Source organism: Piliocolobus tephrosceles, chromosome Y (genome assembly GCF_002776525.5).
Source record: "Piliocolobus tephrosceles isolate RC106 chromosome Y, ASM277652v3, whole genome shotgun sequence".
Taxonomy (NCBI): domain Eukaryota; kingdom Metazoa; phylum Chordata; class Mammalia; order Primates; family Cercopithecidae; genus Piliocolobus; species Piliocolobus tephrosceles.
The window spans coordinates 4,459,900-4,486,362 of NC_045456.1; the positions used below are offsets into that span (position 1 = coordinate 4,459,900).

The window sequence follows — 26,463 nt, forward strand, 5'->3', positions numbered from 1 at the left end:
AGCCACTGCGCCCAGCCTCGTCTACATTTTGATCAAGTTTCAGCTCTTGATTATAAGCCCATGCCTATCAAACTCAGGGATGGTGGACCAGTTTTGTGCGTTTCCAGAAAAACTTCCTTCTCTGCTCTGGCTCTTCTCTTACCCTTGAGTTGCCCATTTTTTTCTAATAAGTAAGAAAGAGGTGAAATGCAAATCAGCCCCCTGTGTGTACACAGCTCTGGTCAACAGATTTGGCAGTGGAGAAGGTTGGAACTATGGCCATCCACTGGGCAAAATTGTCAGTGAAGCAATGTTAGCCTCTGTTGTCCCTCGACATCACTCTCCATCCCTCTCCATCCCTCTTCTCTGGTACCTAACTCTTCCCAGGTGCCTTCATCCTGCTGCCTGCCTTTGCCAGGTGCCTGCCCTTCGTCACTTTACCTGCCCACACTGACAGGTGTCATTCTGAGGGTAGTCCATATTGAATATTGATTTTACCCAGGGCTTTCCCACGTTGCCCAGTGTGGTAGCTCTTTGCTAGATGATCAGATGAATTCACCCAATTCAAATGAACTCATACTAAGATGTGAATGACTGATGACCCCTTAAGTGCTCCAAAATATATTTTTTAAATTAACCCTTTCAGGCTGGGCATGGTGGCTCACACCTGTATTCCCAGCACTTTGGGAGGCCGAGGTGGGTGCTTGAGCCTCAGGAGTTCAAGACCAGCCCTGGCAACATAGTGAGACCCCCGTCTCTACAAAAACTAAAATAAAATAATTAGCCAGGTGTGGTGGTGCATACCTATGGTCCCCAGCTACTCAAGAGGCTGAGGTGGGAGGATCACTTGAGCCTGGGAGGTCCGAGGCTGCAGTGAGCCACAATTGCACCACTGCACTCCAGCCTGGGCAACAAAGTGAGACCCTGTCTCAAAAACAAAATTAACCCTTTAAAAGCTAACTCAACAGACTCTGATTAGTGGAATATTAAAGTAACATGAGAGATATGGAAGAACAGAGACTAAGGAAGAAGTAACTCCAATTAAATTAGGGCACCAAAGCACCTAGCCACTTGCCTACTTTTGCCTTGTTGGCTGCAGGGTAATTGGGGAACTTGGGCACTTATTCAGTCTTGCTTTCAAGCAGAACTATGATTTTAATTATCCCAGAAAACAATCAGTACCCTACCATCATTTCAAGAAAATAGGCTCCTGGAGGCTACCAGGTATGTTTCACTGTGCATTGTTAGTTTGCAAACATACTTATTCTTTCCTATTAATTATATCTCAAGATATCATTGTGAAAATAATTATCCCTTTGTAATTAATTTTTTTTAATGTATAAGGTAACACCCCATGTGGGTCAGTGTTTGGGGATGTATCACTCCCAAAGGGTAGTGTAAAGTTTTCTCTAGGGCATTTTGCAAACAACCTTTATGGAATTTCTGAAAGAAATAGCCACATATGTATGTAAAAATTTAGCCCAAAGGATTTATTGCAGCATTGTTTGTAATCATGAAAAATCGTACACACCAAAATGCCCATTAAGAGGAAATGTGTTATATAGATGAATGGTACCTACAACAGTTGAAGTGCTATTCAGCCATCATAGATGGTGTTGTGGAAAACTGTTTGATGATATAGAATGACATTCAGGATATATTGTCATAAGAAAAATCAAGTTATAAATACATTTGTGTGATACAATCCTTATACATATACATACATATATACACATATAAACATATGCATGTATCTGTATATATGTAAATATATATACACATATAAACATATATGCATATATCTGTATATATGTAAATATATATACACACATAGAAAGAGTAATATACACCAACATGTTAATGTCATTTTTCTCTGTGTGGCAAAATTTTAGATGGTTTTTATTTTCTTCTTCTTGCTTATCTGTAATTTCTAAAGTTTCTCCAATAAGTATGTATTATTTTCATAGACAGAAATATAGCATTACTTTTCTTTTAAGGGATCTGAGCACTTTCCCCAAATAACTCAGCAGCTCTTGTAGTTTGTAAACCCAGAGACGTCTGATCTAGCTTAACTCATAAGAAAGAAATGGCTTAATAGATACAACGTCTGTGCTCAAAAGCAGCACAGTTAACGGAAGTTTAATTTATGCAAACATACACGTTTACTTTTATACATTTTTATGAATATTATCCAACAGCTGACGTTCTTAGTCATCATTTTCAGTTTGAAATGAGCTAAACCATTATATGACAAAATATATGAAGCACCACCAACTGTTCAAAATAGGAAAGATTGCCTCACCAAGGATAGGTCTCTGTAGAGAATTAAAAAGGATTGATTAGGCTGTTGAAAATAATAGTAAATTAACATACTGCCCTCTTTTGGTAGCTATTTGTAATTCAGCTTACATTCACTTCCATTAAAGATGTTAATCTCCTACAAATGTGTGCATAAATTAAACTAATTGTATCTTATTTTTAAAAATAAATTTTATTGTGCACATTTGAGGTTTATAACATGATGGGATGGAGTACACAGGGATAGTAAAATTGTTACAGTAGTGAGGCTGATAAACATTCACATACTTTTTTTTAGTGACATGAGTAGCTAAAACCTACGTATTTGACAAAAAATCCTTAATATAATTGTATTGATTTTAGTCCTCATGAAACTAATTCTGAATCACCTCTTTTCCTCAACAGAAGATACTGATAATTCCAGTTTGTCACCACCACCTGGTAAGTTTTTTTTTTTTTTAGAACTCTGGGGAATTTCAGGAAAATATTATTCTATAAGTTCTCTATGAAACATGGCACGTAGTCAGGTACAACAAAATTGTTTTCCTCCAAGAAGCTTAATTAGGTCATTAAGCCTACACCTGTAAAATCAAAAGCCAGCGTAGACCAGAGGACAGCCATATTGATCCATCCATATTGCTGGACAAAGCCAGGCAACAAATCACAGGGGACTAAGTTGCTAGTTTTCATTACAGTGATTACTTAAGTTCATCAGTTATTTTTAGTATTCTAGTTCACAAGTCTCTTGAAGAGTATCAGGAACATAAACATGCCAGATGTTTTTACATTTAAGGGAGGAGATGAGATGTTCACTTAAATATACACCCTCAGTACCTCCACCAAAAGGGTATTTTTCACTAGGATTCTAAGGGCTTAGCACTCACTAGAATGGGAAGGCAAAAACATTAGAACCCAGATTGGCAGGAGCCTGGAACAGAACCCGAACTCGAGACTGCTAGCTGGAATGGGACCTTAGGGATAAAGAGACCCAGCCCTGTCCCTTAGTTGATGAGATAAGGAAGCCTGGAGTGGCTGAGGAACTTCTCTAAGATCACATAGCTCCTTGCTCCATGTCACACAGAGGCAGCACATGGCTTCTCTGACTCCTACTTCTGTACTCTTTTGGGTACACCATCTATTCCAGAACAATCTTTTATGATGGGGAGTGAGTCAATTCACATTCTTTCTATAGTTGTGTGCAAATGAGCTTCTACTGTTATTGATTCATTATTTAAATCCAATTAATCACAATAGCTGTACTTCTCATGCACTACTATGTATCTGGAAGTCTTCGGACATCTCCTCGTTCTCCTCTCAATCTTGCAGCATAGGAAATATTCGTGTTATAGATGAGAAAACTGGGGCTTGGGGAGGATAAAACATGCTCATGTTCACACATTCTCTGGAGCCAGATGACTGGAGTTGTAATTTGGCCACCACCTTCCTGCCTTCATTGCTAGCTGTGTGGTTTTGGGCTACTTCCTTTAACCTTTCCATGCCTCAGTTTCCTCTCCTGTAAATTGGGGAGAATAATAGTACCTGCTCGTGGGGTAGTTGTGAAGATGGAATGAGATAACACATGTGCCAGGCACAGTGTAAACCCTTGGTAAGTAGTAACTATTATTTTTACAAGTTTTTGAGTAATGGGGCAAAGATTCAAACCCAGGACTGCAGGCCTCCAAAGTCCAAGCTCTTTTGATCTCGCCAATTTGCCCCCTAGTTGTTAAGCTTCTAGGGCACAATGAACCACCTAATTTTTCTTCCAGCAGAATAGTCCTCAGCAAACTGAATCACGGTGATATCTGCAAAACCTTGTTTGCATAGAATAGGGAATGGGGCTCTGGGGGGACACACTGGGTCTAGTCACAGCCTGAGTTCTAGGTGCCCTGGGAGAGAGCAGCGCAAACTGGAAGGTAAGAGCCAGTGTAGCTTGATCAAGGGATGGATGGGCAGCCGTGCCCAGCGGTCTGTTCTTTGCACAGTGTCGTCATTCATCAACGTTCACAAGAATTAATAGTCATTCCTTAAAAACTAGTTGTGGCCAATTATTTTGTTCTGTCTCAAGAGCAAAAAGGATTCTGTATCTACACTTTGAATCTTATTGCTCAGGAACTGTCTTACTTCTCAAGAAATATCCTTGGTAATTTAAGAAATAAAGAAATGTAGTAAATGACAAAATATGGAAACAATAATGTGGACAGACCATTTGTGTGTGTTTCAGCCAACACATGAGCAGTCTAAAACAGGCCAGCCAAAGTGCCTTGACGCACCCAAATTTTGTCCATACCAGCTGAAAATCAGGCTCCCTCCTGCAAAACTTATTTTAGTTATAAAATGTTTGTGTTTGCTTTTCCCATGTTTAGGTAGAGGTCAAGCCATTGGATCTTTTAAATATTTAAATATGTAAAATGTATGTAGTAGATTGACTTCTTAGCTTAAGTGGAGTCATTCCACAGGAAATTTATCATTTGATTAATTGCCTTAATAGCAGCCATATTTTAAAATAACTTGCCAGGAAATCTGTTAAATAGTACAGTATTGAGTGGTAGCAATTTTTTTAATCCTAAATTTACTGTGGGAAGATTTGCTAGGCATCATTATAACAGAATGGCACCAGCGTGCCAATATATTTCATGATTGTAATTCAGCAAGATATTTAAAATGTTTTCTAGAATGCTCTGGCTGAAAAAATTTTAAAGTAGTATTTCTTGTATTTTGGTCTGGTTCCTAATCTTATTTCTATAATATTCCATAAGTAGTTAGCAAGCTTTGTGGTCATGGGTCTCAGGTTCTCTGATTCAATTTTATACTCACTGAGCGCTTATGGGACATGCAGATTTAACTACATCTTGGTCTGCTAGTGTGTTTTCTACTTCTTTTCATAATTATATCTCAAAAGTTTTAATTCTTTAAAATTTGACAAATAATTGTTTCAAGGTATTTATTTAATTTTTTTTTTCTCCTGCAGCTAAATTATCTGTTGTCAGTTTTGCCCCCTCCTCCAGTGGTACTCCAGGCAAGATTTTGAAAAAATTTAAACCTAGATTTAGTCCAATTTGTTAAAGTTTTGTTTTAATTATATCTTTGTATTGTTTTTCTCCTCGGGACAAAAAGAGGTTGAAACAACAAGCCTCAATGGTAAGAATTTTTCTGAAGCAAGTGAAAATTGATAACCCTTAATATGAATATAAGTGTAATGAATGGTGTTGAAGGTTTCCATTTCTAAATTATTTCTGAATACATCGACTAGTTTCAAATAACCCAAAACAAAAACCCAAAACAAAACTTGTCAACCCTGGAGAGTGACCTAAACTTTCTGGTTAAATGATAACATTCTTGCAGTCATGGAGGGAAGAGAGCCATCCACCACTCTTAATTGTTAGCTTAAAAAGAAAAGAAATATCAATCACATTTTGAATTCTCCATTCCTTTGCTGTCCAACACAATGCCAACAAGTTTTACATGACAGATTGTTTAAATGTGAAAAGCACATCCAGTAATTCAATATGATTCAGCATGGATTTGGAGGCACAGCATGTTCAAAGACAGCCTTTTTACAGATGATTTGATCAATTTTTAAATAGTATGAAATGGAAAAAAAATGGCTTCCCCATCATGCTAGAGAAAAGGGCAAAGAAGTGGGCTGTATTCAAGGGATGGGGGCAGAGCAGTACATTCTGTTCCCTCCAATAAGTGAACAGAATGGGTAGACAGCCTTCCTTCCATCTTACTGTGATGAAACCCCAACACTTTTCACAAGCCCCTGGTTAAAATCAAATCTCACCATGTGGTTGGTGGTTAAGGAACTAAACAATCATAGATGCAGCTCATACTGATCGAAACTGGTTTAAATTCATATTTGGCCCAATGGGAAGGGACAGATGTTATCATTTTTATGTGCAGTTACTTCTCACAGTGAAAATAATATCTTCGATTTAGCTTCGGTGCAGTTTTTGGATCCCATTGTGTGTGTGTGTGTGTGTGTGTGTGTGTGTGTGTGTGTGTCTCTACAGTGTTTTAAGTATGATGATGTAATAAATGCCTTTTGGTTTTTTCCTAAAATTTCATCCAGAATGATAAATTCTAGAATGATTTGGATTTAAAGAAATGCCAATAGAATAGATTTTAAATTGGATTTTAAATCAAACAGGATCCAAATGAGATTTTCTTAAAAGTTAGTCGAATATAATGATCATTTACTCCAAATTTAAGCTAGAATTATTTTAAATTGCTTTATAAGAGTGTACCACTGGTAAAAATGTATTATGCATCCACAGGTCTATATGTTAAAATCAGTATTAATGTTGGAAATATCATATCCCTTAGGGACTTTCATTATAATAGAAAAAAAAGGGACAAAATAGTAAACAACATAGATGAGTTTATTCAAATCTAATGGTTACGGGAGTGTTGCTAAGTGTTTAGACATGTAACTTGCATTTGAATCAATGAACATTTGCTCAGGAATTGTCTCCAGGGGTTGAAGAATGGAGTAATGAGACGATGGGTAGCAAAAACATTTAGTAGTGTCAGTTGGCTTTTGCAAAACTAACTTCTCCCAGATTTGGGGAAAAGGGAAATGTGTAAGGAACCTTGGAAGACACACATGTTTATAAACCATGCCAGTAGTTATGCTAATTTTTATAATTTTATTTCAGATGTTACTTTAAGCTTACCCCCTTTAAACAAAACAGGTAATATCAAGTGATTTCTAAATGTAATAGCTTCTTCTGCAGCCTCTTGAGTTTCTTGTTTGTGCGGTCTACTGGGTTACTAAAGAGTTTTCTTTTGTCTCCTTGCCCTCTTTCCTGTGCCTTCAACCACTGATTTATGGCCCCTTTTACTTTGACATTGAACTATAATTCTGTCACCACACTCCCAAACCTCCAAACGATGGCCATAGCACTCCTTTTAAAATAGCATGTATAATTTTTGTGATTATAATAGTGATACATATTAGCTCATAAAAATGGAGAATGTAGAGAAATACAAAGAAGAAAATATAAAAATCTTCTTTAATGTTACTTTCCTAAGGCTATGACTGTTAACAATTTGGTCTATTTCCATTCAGTATCATTTATACATATATTTATATACATATACTCTTATATCCTTTGCAAAATAGTCATAATTTATATAGATTTTTGTATCTTGCCCTTTTGACTTAATATTACATTAGAAGTATCTTCCAGTGTCCCTTACTATTATGACTTGATAATATTCCATTTTGTACCATATGTTGAACTTTAAAGTTGTTTCTATCTTTTTAATAGAAGTTATTGCAATGAACATTCTGCTGCCAACATCTTTGTATTCATTTCTTATTTCTGTAGGATACATTCCAGGGATTACAATATGCAAGGATTGCATTCTAAGGGTCAGCAGTAAGAATATTGTAAGACCCTTGATACTACTGCTCAGTTACCTTCTAGAAAGGTTGTGCCCAGCGACATTCCTGTCTGCAGTGGATGATAATGTCTGTGTCATTGAACCTTTGCTGAGACTGTATCATATATTATTAAATCTTTCTCTCAACTCTTAGGTTTTATTTTTCATTCATGATTATTAGTGAAGTTAAACATTTTTACCCCAGAGCACTTTAGTTACCAAAACCAGAAGTTCATTTCACAGTTGTATTTTGTTTGCTCTGAAAAGGAAACTATCAGGGCAAACAAAATAATATATTTAAAAGATTCTTAATGACAATGTGAAATGCTATCAGCCTTCATAATTACCACCCACCATTGCTCATGGGCCACACATTGAAACCTGACAGTTTCAGAAACCTCATTTGTGTGTCTTTGTTACTGATGAGTTTCTGCCAGGATAACATCATCATTCTTAAGTGTGTCTCCAATCTCTGAGCTTGGCCTTTTCTTCAGAATTTGCCCGTTCACCCTAGGTGACAGAGCTTCGATGCAAATCTATGCCCTGAACACAGCCTCTTTCCATGGGCCATTTTTACAGCAAAGATTTCTGTACCCAGTTCTCCATTATCTGGGGAATGAACCATGAGCTCTATCCCCAAAATGTGTTTGGAAGACATTTCTAAAGTTTGCTCCTTCAGGGCATGTTAATATTTGCCTGTGAGTCACTCACTTTGAACAGTCCTGGTTCTGCTGTGGGCATGTTATGTGACTGTATATAGGTGGATGATCTCGACCTCTCTGAGAATAGCATTCTCCATCAATACAATGGGGATAGTATTATGTTAACTCCTAAAGCAAGACACTTGATTGTATAATAGCAATACTTTACATCCCATGTGTACTGTTTCACATTAATTTTTATTCTGAATCTCCTGCTCTCTACAACCTATCAACTGAAGGTCCCAATAGTTGCTTAATTCCTACATATCTGAAGTGTAAGTCCACATCATTTGTCTAGCAGCAGTGCATGGAAACTAAAGTAGAATTACACAAGCAGTGGGGTGTGTAATGGGTGTGATCTAACTGCGTAAAGATGGAACTCCAACTCCCAGACTCACCCTGTGCCAATGCTACAGGACCGTGGATGCGGTTCCTGTTCATTCTGTTGCTGAGATGACTGATAGTGTCTTAAAGGTGTCAACAGTGTGACTTTTTTTTTTAGCACTTCACTAAAATGATACTCATGACAAATTGTTTTTAAAAAACAAGCAACAATTCTTCTCTAATATTTAAGTTGTTTCTTTGCAGAAAAAACTAAAATCACTATAGTAAAAACCTTCAATGCATCAGGTATGACTTATTATCAATATCAAGACTTTCTTTTTTTATAACTAAAGTAAAATTAAACAAATGGCTGGTGTTTATAATTTCTTTCTCTTTTTTCCAATCTTTTCAAGATAAAATCTGATCTTAATGAATACATGTGTATGCACTGGGTACCTGAAATTGTTCTAGGTGTTTGGGGCTATATAATAATGATCAGACACAGAGCCCACCCTCAAGAATCTTCTAGTCTATGGGTGGAGACAAGGCAAACAAATAGATAACTAACATGAACATGCATGCAGATAAAGGCAATGATTATACAAGTATTACTGACATGGTTAAGAGGCATAGGAGTAGAGGGGGATGCAATTAATGAAGAAGTTAGAGGAACGAACCTCAAATTTTGTTTTTCCTGAGACAAGGTCTCACTCAGTGGCCCAGGCTACAGTGCAGTGGCGCAGTCATAGCTCACTGCAGCCTCAACCTCCTTGGCTCAGGCGATCCTCCCACCTCCGCCTCCTGAGTAGCTGGGACTGCAGGCTTGTGCCATCAAGCCCTGCTAATTTTTGTATTTTTTGTAGAAACAGGATTTCGCCACATTGCCCGGGCTGGTCTCAAACTCCTGGGCTCAAGTGATCTGCCTGCCTCGGCCTCCCAGAGTACTAAGATTACAGGCCTGAGTCACTGCACCTGGCCAAATTCTTTTTAAATCCAATAAAATGTGTACTTTTTAAGTTTCTGATACAAGACTACACACACAAGACATGCTTGACAAAGGCTTGATTTCAAGTACGGGTTGGCAAACTATCACCAATGGGCCAAATCGGGCTCACTGCCTGTTTTTGTGAATAAAGTTTTATTGGAACACTACTATGCCCCTTTGCTTACATATTCTCTATAGCTATGTTTCTGCTGCATAAAACATTAGTAGTTGCAACAGAGACCATACAACCCACAAAGCTTAAATATTTACTATCTGACCCTTTAGAAAGTTTTCTCACTCATGATTTAAGGAATGACCTGTGGCCATGTACATCAAGGAGATTACAGATGAGAACCCTAGCGATAGGAAAAACAAATTATCAGTATGAACGAACAGCAAGAAGACACACATCACTGGAAATGGAGGTGCAGCTAAAATTTAGAAAAAGATGAGATGATTAAATGAAAAGTTTAGTAAGTAATACAGTAATGGTTTAAAGGACATTTAAAGCATAACTACCCATTATAGAATCTATAAATTCTATATTTGCATAGTATATATGTTATAGTGAGTTCTATCTATAAGCAAGTATATTTGCTTATAGACAGAAGAAGAAATGAAATCTTTCTCTTTTGGTGTGGGTAACACTGCTTTGGAACAATATAAAAATCTACAGATCTGGTAATTTGGGGTACCTAACTTTAATTTGCTCACAAAATCAAAACTCGTAGCTATAGGCGTCTTCGCTAAAGCATGATGCCTATATATCAATAAATCACACTAGTAGAAACCATATCACATGCACTAACTCAAATTATAATTTTAATTTGTACCCAAACTAGTTTTCTCATAGAAATGAACGAAGGATTCCTAATGTGCAATGGAAATAAACTAGCAATTGGGCATTGCACACATAATTCTGACCAAACAAGACCTAACAAGGAGACAAAAATATTTCTTAATATAACAAGTTTTTCCCTTGGCAGTTGGTTTAATACATTATCAGCATTTGCTCCTCCCATGTACTATGGATTTCTGATGCTTTGCCAAAAGGATGCAATTAATAAAGGAAGGCTTTTTAGAGAAGTAAACCTTGAGTTCTTTTCAAATTGAAGAAGAGATATACTTCTCCTCTCACCAAAGGAGAAAGTGTTTCTCAGGTTAATACATATAAAGTTTTGGTTCTGATGCTCATTTTATCTCCCAGTCATCTCTGTCTCCTTTGTATGCCTGTGTGGTCTGTTGTCCTGGTCAGCACTCCATTTTGCCCTCACTAATACGTAAATTAAAAAATGCTTTTATTTACTGGCTAGTATCATCCACTAGATTGTAAGCTCCTTGAGGGCAGGATCTATATCTGGAAACTCCCAAAGCCTGTAGAATATGGTTAATGCTCAGCAAATATGTTTTGAATTTTGTACATTTGCCCATGAAACAATATTATGACATTAATGTTATTTCATACATACATTTGCATAAAGAGCTAGGATTAACATTAGAGTGTTCATAGACTCTCCTACCTAGGAAAAGAAGGAGGATCTATGACTAAGGGCCATTCCATTTAAAGTCTCTACTTGGTTTGTGTTCATGGTGCTCTGTTTATACTGAACAGGAGAGGGATTAATTGGGAAGGAGACAAAAATTTTAGGGAGGAGTTGAGGGCCAGATATTGACATACTAAAGATTAGTAAAGAATTAAGTTCCATAGCTGACCAACCAACAAATGAAAACTCATTTCTTTAGTCTTTGTGGAATTCATCCAGCCAATTAAATCCAGCTTATAATATTGCTGGTCCACATTTGATGCCTACATTTATGAATTCTCTTGACATTGCAGCACATAAACACAGGCATTGACATGCTTAACCGGCTGGGTTGTGTTTTCTTTGCAGGCGTCAAACTCCAGAGAAATATCTGCAATTTGTCATCTATTTGCAATGACTCAGGTTAGTTCTTGTGTACATTATACATTACCAGATAAATTTCCTCCATAGAGATAAATGGTTTGCTTTCTTTTGTTTTGAGTATGTGGTATGTGCCTCTTGGATCTGCTTCTTTTCATGCCACCTGGCTACTAGGAGTCCCTAATAAAAACAAAACAAATTTTATATCTGGCTGAAATTATCTTCCCGTTGCCTAGTGAGAAGATGGATTAACTTCCTTAATATGAGACATAAAGCTCTATAATAAATATTTTTCATTATAGTTTTAAATCCATAACTAATACCCTTAGAATTAATTCATGAACATAATTAATAAAGACATTAATAATTGTTGAAAGTCACTTCTTATATAGAAATCTGTCAAGCTTTTCCATAGGGCCTTAAGTATTACAGCTTAGAAACAGGATAACGTCTTGCTAAGAATAAACAGATCAGCCTGTTGAATGTTGAAAACTCATGTACACCTAGTTTAAGTGGATGCTAATTCCAGCAGTGTCCATAGTGTATTTTGCCATCTCTAACTAAGACCATTTGCTATTTTTAAAAATTGAGATGGAAATCTCTTGAGAACATGCCATTTTTGAAATGAGAATATTTTCCCTTCTGCCATGGGCCAGACGGAATAAAAGAACAACTTTTCTCACCTTGGTTTGGCTCCCTGGGCTCCCTTTCTTGTTAAAACCAATGAAAACAAATATGAAAAACAGAAAAATATGGTGTGGCAGGTCAGAATTGGCCAGAGATCATGAGAAGTGAGAAGAGGAAGTTAACTAGGTATTTTATGATATGAAAGTCTTATTGTGATTATAGTAATAAGCAATCATTACAGGAATGTTTTCTTTATTCCATTCCTTTTAACAGTTTAATAATTTGTGTGAAAAACATAGGTAACAATTTCAAGTAAAATAAGGTTGGATAAATTAGAAAACAAGAAAACATCCTATTGAAAAAATGTTTCACAAACACTTTCTATTGTGTGAATACAAGATTTGCTCATTTTTTCTGCTGATACTACATTCTAGGTAGAATATAGGAGGAAAATATTAGCTGGTTTTGATTAAAGAAAACAAAGTGTTGGATACATTTCATTTTCATATATTGTATAACCCTCTTTTCCTCCTCCTTCTCTCCCTACTCTCTGAGTCTTCCGTTTACCGAATTCCCCATAATGTCATTATTTTTGTGCTTCATTTATGTTTTGGGCTGGTGACTAATGTCTAGTTCAGTGTTGTGTCTGCATGATGTTTGATAACTCTTTGAAAATTGAACATGTAGTTTAAAAAAAAAAAAAAAAAACTGGTCATCTTGAATAGCAGATGCCAGAAAGCTGGTTGGAGTAATGTTTTCCCCAATTAAGGGACTGAATTGACCATTGGTTTTAGTGGCGGTGAAAACAACCTCATCAGGGTTTTTGGCACCAGAAACCCCATGGTACCCTGCCAGAAACCAGAAACCTTCACTTCTTGCAGGTTCCAATCTGGGTTCATTAAGGAAAATGGAGGCTGAGGAAGAAAATGGGAGCTGACCAAGAGTCAGGCTGATAGTCAGAAGGTGGTGGCTTCCTGGTTGCTCTGCTACCACTGTGTTCCCAGCACATTTATGAAACTCAACATTTATTCAATAAGAATGTGAGGCAGAGATGTTGTGGGTGTTGTATCACACGTACACAGACACACAATTTAAATAATCATTTCAAAGCTAAGATTTTAAAAAATGGATAAGTAATTCTATGCAGATATCAAATATCTTTTAATAATTACATACTGTATGAATTGAAATTTCAGTATCGATATGTGGAAACTGAGGTTCTCAGTAGAAGAGTTGCTGAAATAGATCATGTCAAACACTGGTCTAGTGCTTTCTTGGCCAAGGAATCAGTTGTTGTACTTTGGGGTACAATAAAAGATGATGAGAAGAGGAGGCCTTCTAGCCCAGGGGTTGGCAAACTATCAGCCATAGTCCAAATATGGCCTGTTTTTGTAAATAAAGTTTTATTGGAACACAGCCCATGCCTGTTCATTTACGTATTGTCTATGGCTGCTTTCATGCTACAATGGCAGAATTGGGTAGTTATAACATAGACCATATGGCCTGCAAACCCTCAAATATTGACGACCTGTTCAATCACCAAAAACACTGGCTGAGCTCTGGCTCTAGTTTATGTGATATCCTTGCCCCATTGCTCACAAGGCCAGTTTGGGGTTCCTATAGATCAAGCTTGTTCAACCGCGGCCCATGGGCCACATGGGGCCCAGGACAGCTTTGAATGTGGCCCAACACAAACTCGTAAACTTTCATAAAACATTACGAGAGTTATGCATGGCTTTTTTTTTTTTTTTTTTTTTTTTTTAACTCATCAGTTGTCATTAGTGTATTTTATATGTGGCCCAAGACAATTTTTCTTTCAATGTGGCCCAGGGAAGCCAAAAGATTGGACACCTCCGCATATAGATTACGAAGTACACACCATGTCTTTCTGTTTAGGAGTCTCTATTTTATTTGTTTCCAGATAGAGTCAAAGGCCCCAGGAATAAAATTTCTTAACAAGGGGGCAAGTTTTCTCTTTATGAATTCCCACATAAAATTTACAGTTCATATTTTCTGAAAATGACATTGATAATAGTTGAGTAACTTACTGACAGAGTAACTGTGAATAAAAACAATTTGATGAAACCTTATAATTTGATAATCTTTTTGTATATGGTATTAATCCTCAAGCTATAAAGATACAAGTCTCAAATATCTTTTCGAAATTTTATTTTTAGCATTTTTTAGAGGTGAGATCATGTTTCAATATGATAGAGAAAGCACCATTCCCCAGGTAAGTTTTAAAGATTTTTCTTACTGCAATCTTAAAAGGCAAATTCACATGTAGTTAAACGTTTGAGGTTCAGCTTATTTATGATATTTGGTATATTTATTGTTATGACCAAATTTAAATAAAATATGTTAATTGAGTCCCTAGCTTTGTAGAGAGGGCTTGAATTCATAATAATCATGGTATTTTGTTAATAACTATATTTTAATTTTCAATAGGCTTGCTGCTGAATAAGAATGTTAAGATGATGCAATTCTACTGCCAGTTAAAATTTTAAATTATATTAGAAACTCCACTAGCCGGGTGAGGTGGCGGGTGCCTGTAGTCCCAGCTACTCGGGAGGCTGAGGCAGGAGAATGGCGTAAACCTGGGAGGCGGAGCTTGCAGTGAGCTGAGATCCGGCCACTGCACTCCAGCCTGGGTGACAGGGCAAGACCCCCTCCCAAAAAAAAAAAAAAAAAAAAAATAGAAACTCCTAGCAACAAGAAATATATGTATTGAATCTAAGAATAATATTCTGAATGTGATTCTCTTCGCCCCATGGGGGATTCTGATGCAGTGGTATCAGCTTTCCCAAACCCTAGATTGGTTCAGAGGATCCCAGCCAAATGTGGTTCATTCATTCAGTGACTATTTCTGAGTACCTACTATGTGCCAGGCAATGAACTGGTTGCTAGAAATACAGCGATGGCTGCTATCAAGTTTTCCTTTTTACACTGGGGTCTGTTACTTAGATCCAGGACCTTTCGTGACAACAATGTTAATAGTGTTCTTTGAGGGGAACTCTTGAAATGAAGAAAGACAGAAATCAACACATCAGAGTTGCTGACTTAGAATATTTTTTAAAGAAAACATAAAACAAAAACAGGCTCAGCCAATACGGATTAACTTTTGAGAACCACTTTTTGCCCTCCCTTTTTTATAAAACTGCAATTTGGTCATTAGATAGACAATGTTCCTTGCATTTAGGAATCAGTCTTTGGGGTATAGTTATTTGAGTGGCTGATAAAACTGAAGAACAACTTAGAGAGTGAAAAAATAGTGTTTGTTATATTCTTAATGATTTTGTGCTTCTAACAGAATCAACATATAACAAATGGCACCTTAACTGGAGTCCTGTCTCTAAGTGAATTAAAGTGAGTAATCTGCCGTTGGATTTGAAACTTCAGACATCAACTACGGAAGGATCCTTTTTGAGTCATGTTTGCTATTGAAAACTGAGAATGGGAAAGAGACCAGCCCAAAGGTTATAGAGCCAACTGATTCTTAACTTCCTTGCAGATTAACCATAATCACATCAACTGTTATCCCCATGAGGATCGTTGATGCTCTGAAGTTATATAACAGCTTCATTTGAATTAGCATTTGAGTTTTAATATGATTTGGTATCCAGCATGGTTGAAAGAGGAGTCCAAGGTGGGACTCCAAATATATGATTTGTTGATGCTTTCATGAAGCATCAGTGATTCATAAGTCAGGAAAAGTCTTTGTTAAGTAGACCCAGGCTTACAAGGACAAGCACAGACAGTGAGAAATGCATTACAAACAGATGCCCCTTGGCCAGGTGCGGTGGCTGACCCCTGTAATCCCAGCACTTTGGGAGGCCAAGGCAGGTGGATCACCTAAAGTCAGGAGTTCAAGACCAGCCTGGCGAATATGGTGAAACCCCATCTCTACTAAAAATACAAAAATTAGCTGGGCATGGTGGCGGGCGCCTGTAATCCCAGCTACTCGGGAATCTAGTTAAAGAATTCATCCCTGTTTGAGAACTACCACCTTCGAGTGAATTCTTTAACTAGATTCCTCTCATCCCAACTTCATGTGAAGCTCTGCCACTTTGAAGAAATGAAAGCGTGGTTGGAGTGCGATTGGAGGAAAGGAATGAGAGAATTTCCTAAGGGGGAGTTGTGAGGAGGGGAAGGCAGCGTTGGAGAGGGCCAGAGAGGGCAGACCAGGTCAGTGGGAGACAGGGTGAGGAAGAAATCAGAGGCACAGGGTCCCCAGGGTAAGTGGCCTACCCCTCTCAGAAATTTTTGCCTGGGGCCAGCTTTCCCTCTGACCCTCTGCCAGAAGAAACTGCTTGAGGTTGTAGTAGCCTCATGAATAACAAAATTGTCCAATCATAATTTATATCTCACTTTTGGCTAGAACTGACATAGCTCCCATCTGGTTGGTTTCCCTTGTCATATAAATAATTTATTTTCTTGCCACATAGGACTCTCTTATACTCTCTGTTTCTTCAAAGTGAACACCGTAAGCAATGTATACCATGTGCTTGATTTAATTGCTAAAATCTAACATGTTTTGAATTTAATATCACTAATGATCTCCTTAATGTCAATTTCTTTTATTTTGTTACAGACGCTCAGAGCTCAACAAAACCCTGCAAACCCTAAGTGAGGTAATCATAGTGCACCCTGTAGCTTGTTTAAAATTATTGTTATGATTTGGGGGAAAGCATAGGGTTCTGCATTCCTGGGAGATATGTATTCAAATTCTTCCAAATTTGTTGTGTAAGAGAATGAATGGACTAGTTTTTTTTTTTTTTTTTTTTTTTGGAGGCAGAGTCTTGCTCTGTGGCCCAGGCTGGAGTGCAGTGGCCGGATCTCAGCTCACTGCAAGCTGCACCTCCTGGGTTTACGCCATTCTCCTGCCTCAGCCTCCTGAGTAGCTGGGACTACAGGCGCCCGCCACCTCGCCTGGCTAGTTTTTTGTATTTTTTTAGTAGAGACGGGGTTTCACAGGGTTAGCCAGGATGGTCTCGATCTCCTGACCGCGTGATCTGCCCGTCTCGGCCTCCCAAAGTGCTGGGATTACAGGCTTGAGCCACCGCGCCCGGCCTGGACTAGTTTTTTTATTCCAAAAATCAGAACTAGAAGTAATGGGTAGACATTACAAGGAGGTAGATTTTCCTTCATGTAACACCAGGAGTTTCTTAAAATATAAACTCCAGGAAAATGAGCTTCCTTGTGTAATAGTGACCTCACGGAGATTGTATGGCCTGAAGAGCGTTGATGATATGCCGGGAATCTGATAAGAATGTGAAATGGACAATCCCTAAGGGCTCTCATGATTCTAAAATTCTGTGATTAGCCTTGGGTCTTCTTTTCTGATATTTCCAACTGCCCAAAGTAATATATATGTGTATACATGTTTTTTGTTTTGTTTCAGACTTATTTTATAATGTGTGCTACAGCAGAGGCCCAAAGGTCAGTCATTTTTAATACTTTCATAAATATCATTTCTCCATTTATGAGAAATAAAGTATTAAGGAGTCTTAGTTAAATTGCAAGTGCAAAGGGGGTCCTCTAAACTAAATACATATTAATGACATTTTGGATTTAAATATTTTTGTTTTTCTAAACACTGATCACTCTGTCATATCTGTCTTCTCATTTCTTTACAAAGCACAGAGAGGTGTGTAGTATCGGGCCATTTACCTCTGGTTCCACAAGGCTAAGGGTCATCAGTGTCCTTAGCCCCGAGGGCCACCAATATAACCAAGAAATGGCTCCCAGTGGTCCAGGCAGGGTGAAGGCCAGACCAAAAAGAGGGAATGTAACATGGAGCTTGGGAAAAAAAGAGGGGGAAGGAAAAGATTGGAAAGAAAGAGAAAAGAACATGGCTGGGTGTGGTGGCTCATGCCTGTAATCCCAGCACTTTGGGAGGCCGAGGTGGGCAGATTACTTGAGGTCAGGGGTTCGAGACCAACCTGGCCAACGTGGTGAAACCGCATCTCTACTAAAAATACAAAAATTAGCCAGGCATGGTGGCGGGCGCCTGTAATCCCAGCTACTCAGGAGGCTGAGACACAAAAATCACGTAAGCCTGGGAGGCAGAGGTTGCAGTGAGCCAAGATTGCACCATTGCACTCCAGCATGGGTGACAGAGTGAGACTTTGTCTGAAAAAAGGTTTTAAAAAGAAAGGGAAAAGAACAAATTAAGAAGCACATGCAGGCAGGGGTGAATCAGAGGTTGTCCAACAATTATTTGGGGTTGCACAGATTATCATTTTGAATCATGTCCATTGGCTATCCTGGCTGTGTAAACCGATGGCTTATAGGGCAATACTCTCACTATCTGAACCCCGAGCCTTCTGTGACAGTCAAAGTCCTAGAAAATGAGAGTTCCTACTCATTAAACTATTCATTGGTACAAATAAGGGCAAGTCTTCTGTGAAATTGTATTCCCTATCCACTGTACATATTTCATTCATTTCACTGACCTGTTTTTCATTATTGCAACAGTAATTTTCTTTCACCTAAACCAAGGCTAAAGTAGAAAGAAACAGAGATAATGTCGTCAATTCTTAGCTATCTGATAATCTAGATAGAATTTCCAGAAATTTTTTTTTTTTTTTTGAGACAGAGTCTCACTCTGTTGCCCTGACTGGAGTGCAGTGGCACAATATCGGCTCACTGCAACCTCCACCTCCCAGGTTCAAATGATTCTCCCTGCCTCAGCCTCCTGAGTAGCTAGGATTACAGACACCCGCCACCACACCTGGCTAATTTTTGTATTTTTAGTAGAGACAGGTTTTCAGCATGTTGGCCAGGCTGGTCTCAAAATCCTGGACTCAAGTGATCCGCCTGCCTCGGCCTCCCAAAGTGCTGGGATTACAGGCGTGAGCCACCACACCTGGCCCCAGAAAGATTTTGGATTTGAAAGATCCTGATGTGGCTGGGTGCAGTGGTTCACGCTTGTAATCCCAGCACTTTGGGAGACCGAGGTGGGCAGATCACCTGAGGCCAGGAGTTTGAGACTAGCCTGGCCAACATGGCAAAATCCCATCTCTAATGAAAACACAAAAATTAGTGTGGTGTGGTGATGCACGGCTGTAATCCCAGCTACTCAGGAGGCTGAGGGAGGAGAATCGCTTGAACCTGGAAGGCAGGGAGGTTGCGGTGAGCTGAGATCGTGCCATTGCACTCCAACCTGGGCAACAGGGTGCGACTCTGTCTAAAACAAAAAAAGAAGGGCCGGGCGCGGTGGCTCACGCCTGTAATCCCAGCACTTTGGGAGGCCAAGGCGGGCGGATCAGAGGTCAGGAGATCAAGACCATCCTGGCTAACACGGTGAAACCCCATCTCTATTAAAAATACAAAAAAAAAAACCAGCCAGGCGAGGTGGTGAGCGCCTGTAGTCCCAGCTGCTCGGGAGGCTGAGGCAGGAGAATGGCGTAAACCCGGGAGGCGGAGCTTGCAGTGAGCTGAGATCCGGCCACTGCACTCCAGCCTGGGCGACAGAGTGAGACTCCATCTGAAAAAAAAAAAACAAAAACAAAAAAAGAAAAAAAGATCTTGATGTTCATCTAGACTGTCATGTGAAAGGCCTCCCATGATGGAAACTCAGATGTTTATAGACACCAGGCAAGTGGCCAGCTAGTGTTTGGGGGGTGAGATTAAAGGTGTCAAGGTGCCTGCTTGTCTCTGCAACCAAGTTTCACCCCTGCCTGTTCGTTGTGTAGGCAGGCAAAATGAGCCAGCACCTGTGTGTGGTCAGAGAGTCTCTGGTTTGCAACATCTGTGAATATGAACCTCCATAAATGTCTCTTAATATAAAGTCTTTTTGGGTAAAATTCAGACTGTGGTAAATGGGTACTTACAAGCTTATTGGGGTGACATCACAAGTTAACAGTATCAGTATCCCCTTTCCTCACTCTAAGTTTGCAAAAGCAATTACAAACATGTAGGTAGGTTTCCCATTCAGTAACATTCTGGTTATGTATATTTCTCTTTACAGCACATTAAATTGTACATTCACAATAAAACTGAATAATACAATGAATGCATGTGCTGTAATAGCTGCTTTGGAAAGAGTAAAGATTCGACCGATGGGTAAGTTGTCTATTATTGCTATTATTGCTGCATTAATCTTTATGTGGCTTTTAATGTGTTTTTTTTCTAATTGAAAATGTAATTAATAAATTTACATATGTTACAGTGTTACAGCTTTCTGTTTTGACTCCTTTGTCCTTGGGCAATTTCTGTCTCTCTCTCTCTTTTTTTTTTTTTTTTTTTTTTTTGAGGCAGGGTCTCAGTCTGTCACCAGGCTCAGTGATGCAATCATAGCTCACTGTAGCCTCCACTTCCCAGATTCAGGTGATCCTCCTACCTTAGCCTCCCGAGTAGCTGGGACTACAGGCATGCACCACCACACCCAACTAATTTTAACATTTTTAATAGAGATGAAGTCTCCTTATGTTGCCCAGGTTGTTCTCGAACTCCTTGGCTCAGGTGATCCTCCTTCCTTAGCCTCCCGAGTAGCTGGGACTACAGGCATGCACCACCACACCCAACCAATTTTAACATTTTTAATAGAGATGAAGTCTCCTTATGTTGCCCAGGTTGTTCTTGAACTCCTTGGCTCAAGTGATCCTCCTGCCTTGACCTCCCAAAGTGCTGGGATTACAGGCATGAGCCACCATGCCTGTCCATTGGGCAATTTTTAAAGAGCCCTAGAAGGTTATTTTTCCTGCTTGCTAATAAAGTTTTTTATTTTATTTTATTTTAAGTTTTGGGATACATGTGCAGAACGTGCAGGTTTGTTACATAGGTATACATGTGCCATGGTGGTTTGCTGCACCCATCAACCTGTCATCTAGGTTTTAAGCCCCACATGCATTAGGTGTTTGTCCTAATGCTCTCCCTCCCCACTAATAAAGTTTTAATATGTCTTATTTGATAATATGATAAACCCTGCTGAGAAGGAGAATTCTTTTTGGAGTGTTCAATGGATTGCTACTGGGATATGTCCACTTTTTTAATTGACAAGCAAAAATTGTACATATTTGTGGTGTACAATGTGATGTTTTGCTATACATCATGGAATGGCTATATCAACTATTTAACATTTGCATTACCTCACACACCTATCATTTTTTGTGGTAAGAACATTTAAGGTCTACTCTCTTTTCAAGCATACAACACATTCTTATTAACTGTAGTCATCATGTTGTACAATAGATCTCTTTTATTCCTCCTGCCTAACTGAAATTTTGTGTCCTTTGTCCAACATCTCCCCAGTCCCTCCACCTCTGACCCCCCAGTCAACACCATTTCACTCTTTGTTTCTATGAGTTTGACTTTTTAGATTCCACAGCTGAGTGAGATCATGCGGTATTTGTCTTTCTGTACCTGGCTTATTTCACTTAACATCATGTCCTCCAAGATGTGTTTACTTGTGAATTCCTCTTGGAATTACTGAAGAGTGATTAGTATGGCATGCATATAACCCCCCAAAAAATCAATAAATATTTTTGAGCACTACTATGTATACAGTATATCATTGTCAATATAACGGCGTCCAATCTATTTTATCACCTGTTTTAGACAATCGCTCTTTTAAATGCAGGCAGTGTAGAAACCATGATGCTTAATGGTTCTGAGCTGCCACCTTGCTTTGTTCTTGACCGTGCATTTTTCTTGTTCCTTTTCATTTTGTCTCCCCTAGAACACTGCTGCTGTTCTGTCAGGACACCCTGCCCTTCCTCCCCAGAAGAGTTGGAAAAGCTTCAGTGGTATGTAACAAACATACTGACCCTTCTCCTTAAAAAAAAAAAAAAAAAAATCACCATGCTAGCTAAGGAGTTTTAGAACTTGGGGAGTAAAGAAGGCTTTCAATTTCAGGGAAAATGCGGTTTTCTGCAGCATGAAGTAAATTTCCACTTGGACGGTTGCCTTAAACCAGTGGTTTGAAATCTTAGCTGCACATTAGAATCACCTGAGGAGCATTACAAACACTGACTCCCAAGGCTCACCAACTAAATGTTTTGTCATTTAAAAAACATGTTTGACAGTCTGATCCGTGAGAAACGGTATCTCAGTGTTACTTTAATCAACATTTCTCTTACTAAGGCAGAGTCTGAACTTTTTTTCATATACTTGGGGGCCATTTTGTATCTTTTTGTGAATTACATGTACATGTCTTTTCTGTACTTTTTCTAATTGATATCTGATCCATTATTTAAGAGTACTTTAGCCAGGCGCAGTGGTTCACGCCTGTAATCCCAGCACTTTGGGAGGCCAAGGCGGGTGGATCATGAGGTCAGGAGATCGAGACCGTCCTGGCTAACGTGGTGAAACCCCATCTCTACTAAAAATACAAAAACAAAATTAGCCAGGCGTGGCAGCGGGCGCCTGTAGTCCCAGCTACTCAGGAGGCTGAGGCAGGAGAGCAGTGTGAACCCGGGAGGCATAGCTTGCAGGGAGCCGAGGTCGCATCACTGCACTCCAGCCTGGGCGAAAGTGCGAGACTCTGTTTCAAAAAAAAAAAAAGTACTTTATATATTGTGCATATTAGCTCTTTATATGCATATCTATGGTATATGTTGCAAATATTTTCTCCCAGTATTTTAGTTGTCTTTTGACTTTATCATGTTTTCTGTCATGCAAATTTTGAAACAATTTTATGTATTTAAATATGAAAAAGTTCATCTTTTCCCCAGTGATCCGAGATGTCACCTTTGTCATATACTAAATTTTGGTAGGCATTTGGGTCTAATTCTGGATGTTAGATGTTAACAGTGGGCGACCAAGCTACATGGGAGGTATACAGAGCTGTTTGTATTGTTTTTCTAGTATTTCTGTAAGCCTAAAATTAGTTCCAATAAAAAGTTAAAAAAATGCTGATTCCCAGTCACCAGGCTCAGAGATTCTGATTTAATTGGTCTAGGATATAGCTTAGGCATTAAGGCCCCTCTGCACCAGGCGCAGTAGCTCACGCCTATAATCTCAGCACTTTGGAAGGCCCAGGTGGGAGAACTGCTTGAACTCAGGATTTCAAGATCAGCCGGGGCGAGATCTCCTTTCTACTAAAAATTGGAAAAAAAAAAAAAAAAAAAAGCTGGGCATTGTAACACGTGCCTGTAGTCTGAGGTGGGAGAATCACTTGAGCCCAGGAACTCAAGGCTGCAGTGAGCTATGTTCATTCCTCGGCACTCCAGCCTGGGCAACAGAGCAATACCCTGTCTCAAAAATAAATAAATAAATAAAAATATAAGCCCTGCTGGTGATTCTAATGTGCAACGAGAGTTGAGAATCGATGCCTTAAAATCATTGCTCCAATGGAGGGAAACTGGGAGATGGGTGCTCCAAAATAGCAAAAGACTCTGAAAGTCATACATGATGTGACCACAGGTGTGTAGAAATATACATAGAAAAAAACAGGAAGGACATGAATGAAAATGTTCACTGTGATTCCCCATGAATGACCTGCCTGCTGGCATTATGAGTTTTGCTTTGTTTTGTTTTTTTACTTTTTCTTTTATTTCTTACTTTGCAGCATTTTCTATATTCTTCTACAATCAGATAAAAATTGTATTTGGAAAAAAAGGACTTTTTAAAAAATCTGTGTAGCTTCTCAGATGGGAGGAGAAAGCTAAGTGTAGCCTGTCTGCCCTTTGTGGGCCAGATTTCTGATATATACTAATATTAAAACACTGGGCCTTGAGGAACAGGTAAAAGTCTTTAGTTAAGGATTTGTAGCAGCATTTTCTGCAATAAAAAGTAAAGAGTAACATGCCCCATTCAGCTTCACGTGCCTCATTAAGCTAGAGCATTGAGCCCCATTTGGGGGATAGAGTTTCTGGAAGCATTGGGATCTGATCAGAAGGGCATCCCTCTTTTGAGCCAGCCCCACTGACCCCTAGTGGCTGCCCATTCAGAGAGTGGTTAAGAAGAAGAAACAGGAATAGAAAAGGGGTCAGGATGTGAAACTGATGTCCAGCTAGGGCTCAGTCATTAACTAGCTATGTATCCGTGTTCAAGAGCAGATGCTTTTTAACTTTCAGAGTCTCAGGTCAAATGAAGAAGTGAGTTAGAGCTCTGTAAAATTAGGAAATGGACTGGATCAGCACTTCTCAAAGATCACCGTGCACATCCATCACTCAGGATCTTGTTAAAATGCAGATTCCAATCCAGTAAGGCCTAGGCCTGAGACTCCACATTTCTGACAAGCTCTCCAGGTGAAGCCAGTGTTGCTGGTTCATGGACCCCACTTTGAGCACCGAGGGTCTATATACAGACTGTAGAGCAGTGCCAGTGGTTCTCAATTCTGGCCGCATGTTGAAATCCTCTGGAGCATTTTAAAAAACATTAATGCAGCCGGGCATGGTGGCTCACGCCTGTAATCTCAGCACTTTGGGAGGCGGAGGTGGGAAGATTGCTTGAGGCCAGGAGTTCACAACCAGCCAGGGCAACATAGTGAGACCCTGTCTCTACAAACAGTTTTTAAAAATTAGCTGGGCAGGGTGATGTACACCTGTAGTCCCAGCTACTTGGGAGACTGAGGCAGGAGGGATCACTTGAGCCTGGGGAGTGGAGGCTGCAGTGAGTCATGATCATGTCACTGCATTCCAGCCTGGGTGATAAAGCAAGACCCTGTCTCTGAATGAATGAGTGAATGAATGAATGAATTTTAAAAATACACAGATGCCTGCCTCCCACCCTTAGAGATTGGTCTGGGATGCAGCCTGGGCTTCCTGGTTTTTGAAAACTAACTCCTGGGTGGGGTGATTCTAATGTGCAGCCAAGTTCAAGAACCACTGGGCTAGAATTAGATGCCCACTCAGGGTCTTTCTAATATGTTGGTTCTTAAGTTTAACTGTACATTAGAAATACCTGGGGTATTTTAAAAACGTACCGATGTGTCCAAGTGGCCTTCTGGGGTGCTGGAAATGCCCTGTTTTGATCTAGGTGGTGATTATATATAAAATTCGTCAAGCTCTAAATGTAAGATTAGTACACTTTATGCAGTAAAGAAGCACATTAAAATGACGTGCATTAAAATGGGCACCTGCACCCACCGCCAGAGGTTCCAGGTCAGCTGGTTTGGAGTGGGAGCCCAGGCATTGGTGCCAAGGTGCTCTGAGGGTTTCAGATGTGCTGCTGGCATTGCCTACCACTGCTCTGCCACTTCCCTGCGTGCCTCACAGTGGATGGAGGGCTCCGACCAGCATAAGTGACAGGAGTAGAAGGCAACCTCTTCACAGTTGAGCCCAGTGAATGGGAGCCTGTGTTGGGGGTCTGCCTTCTGCAGGTCCCCAGAGAAGCTGAAGAAAATTTAATGTACACTTTGCAAAGCACCTTTACCCCAACTTGGCCAGGTGGGTTGCTACAGTGTACAGCTTAGGGAATGGAGTCTGAGAGATGTTGGGTAAATTGTCCACAGGAGTAGTGAGAGCTGGACCCCAAGTGAAGGTTGTTTGTTTGTTTGTATGTTTGTTTCTGAGACAGAGTTTCGCTCTTTCACCCAGGCTGCAGTGCAGTGGTACAATCTTGGCTCACTGCAACCTCCGCTACCCGGGTTCAAGCGATTCTCCTGCCTCAGCCTCCCGAGTAGCTGGGATTATAGGCACCCACCACCACGCCTGGCTGATTTTTGTATTTTTAGTAGAGACGGGGTTTCGCCATGTTAGCCAGGCTGGTCTGGAACTCCTGACCTCAGGTGATCCACCCGCTTCGGCCTCCCAAAGTGCTGGGATTACAGGCATGAGCCACCGCACCCGGCCAAGTCTAGGCTTTTTGACTCATGACGTTTCTGACTGACACCCCTTTATCCTCATTGCCCCAAACCTCAGGGGATGCAGGGAGGCCTATGGCCAAGTGACCAGCCAGACTGGACCAAGCAGGCTTTTCTTTTTATAGATGTGAATTGCTTTAGGCCCCTTGACCTAATATTCCTCCTCTTCTCACCCTAGAGAAGCTCTAAGAACACATTCTCGGCCGGGCGCGGTGGCTCAAGCCTGTAATCCCAGCACTTTGGGAGGCCGAGACGGGCGGATCACGAGGTCAGGAGATCAAGACCATCCTGGCTAACACGGTGAAACCCCGTCTCTACTAAAAAATACAAAAATCTAGCCGGGTGAGGTGGCAGGCGCCTGTAGTCCCAGCTACTCGGGAGGCTGAGGCAGGAGAATGGCGTGAACCCAGGAGGCGGAGCTTGCAGTGAGCTGAGATCTGGCCACTGCGCTCCAGCCTGGGCGACAGAGCGAGACTCCGTCTCAAAAAAAAAAAAAAAAAAGAACAC

General features: G+C 39.8%; 1 protein-coding gene across 1 annotated transcript in view; it reads left to right on the forward strand.

The window, feature by feature from the left end:
- Positions 1-26,463, forward strand: part of ADGRG2 (adhesion G protein-coupled receptor G2) — a 142,525-nt gene that overhangs the window by 82,556 nt on the left and 33,506 nt on the right. Inside the window, exons 4-15 of the mRNA XM_026451895.1 lie at positions 2,683-2,718; positions 5,246-5,293; positions 5,392-5,415; positions 6,936-6,971; positions 8,955-8,996; positions 11,568-11,621; positions 14,384-14,439; positions 15,517-15,572; positions 16,798-16,837; positions 17,608-17,645; positions 20,179-20,273; positions 21,889-21,955. Of these exons, the coding sequence (XP_026307680.1) occupies positions 2,683-2,718; positions 5,246-5,293; positions 5,392-5,415; positions 6,936-6,971; positions 8,955-8,996; positions 11,568-11,621; positions 14,384-14,439; positions 15,517-15,572; positions 16,798-16,837; positions 17,608-17,645; positions 20,179-20,273; positions 21,889-21,955 (592 nt within the window). The remainder of the gene's footprint in view (positions 1-2,682; positions 2,719-5,245; positions 5,294-5,391; positions 5,416-6,935; positions 6,972-8,954; positions 8,997-11,567; positions 11,622-14,383; positions 14,440-15,516; positions 15,573-16,797; positions 16,838-17,607; positions 17,646-20,178; positions 20,274-21,888; positions 21,956-26,463) is intronic.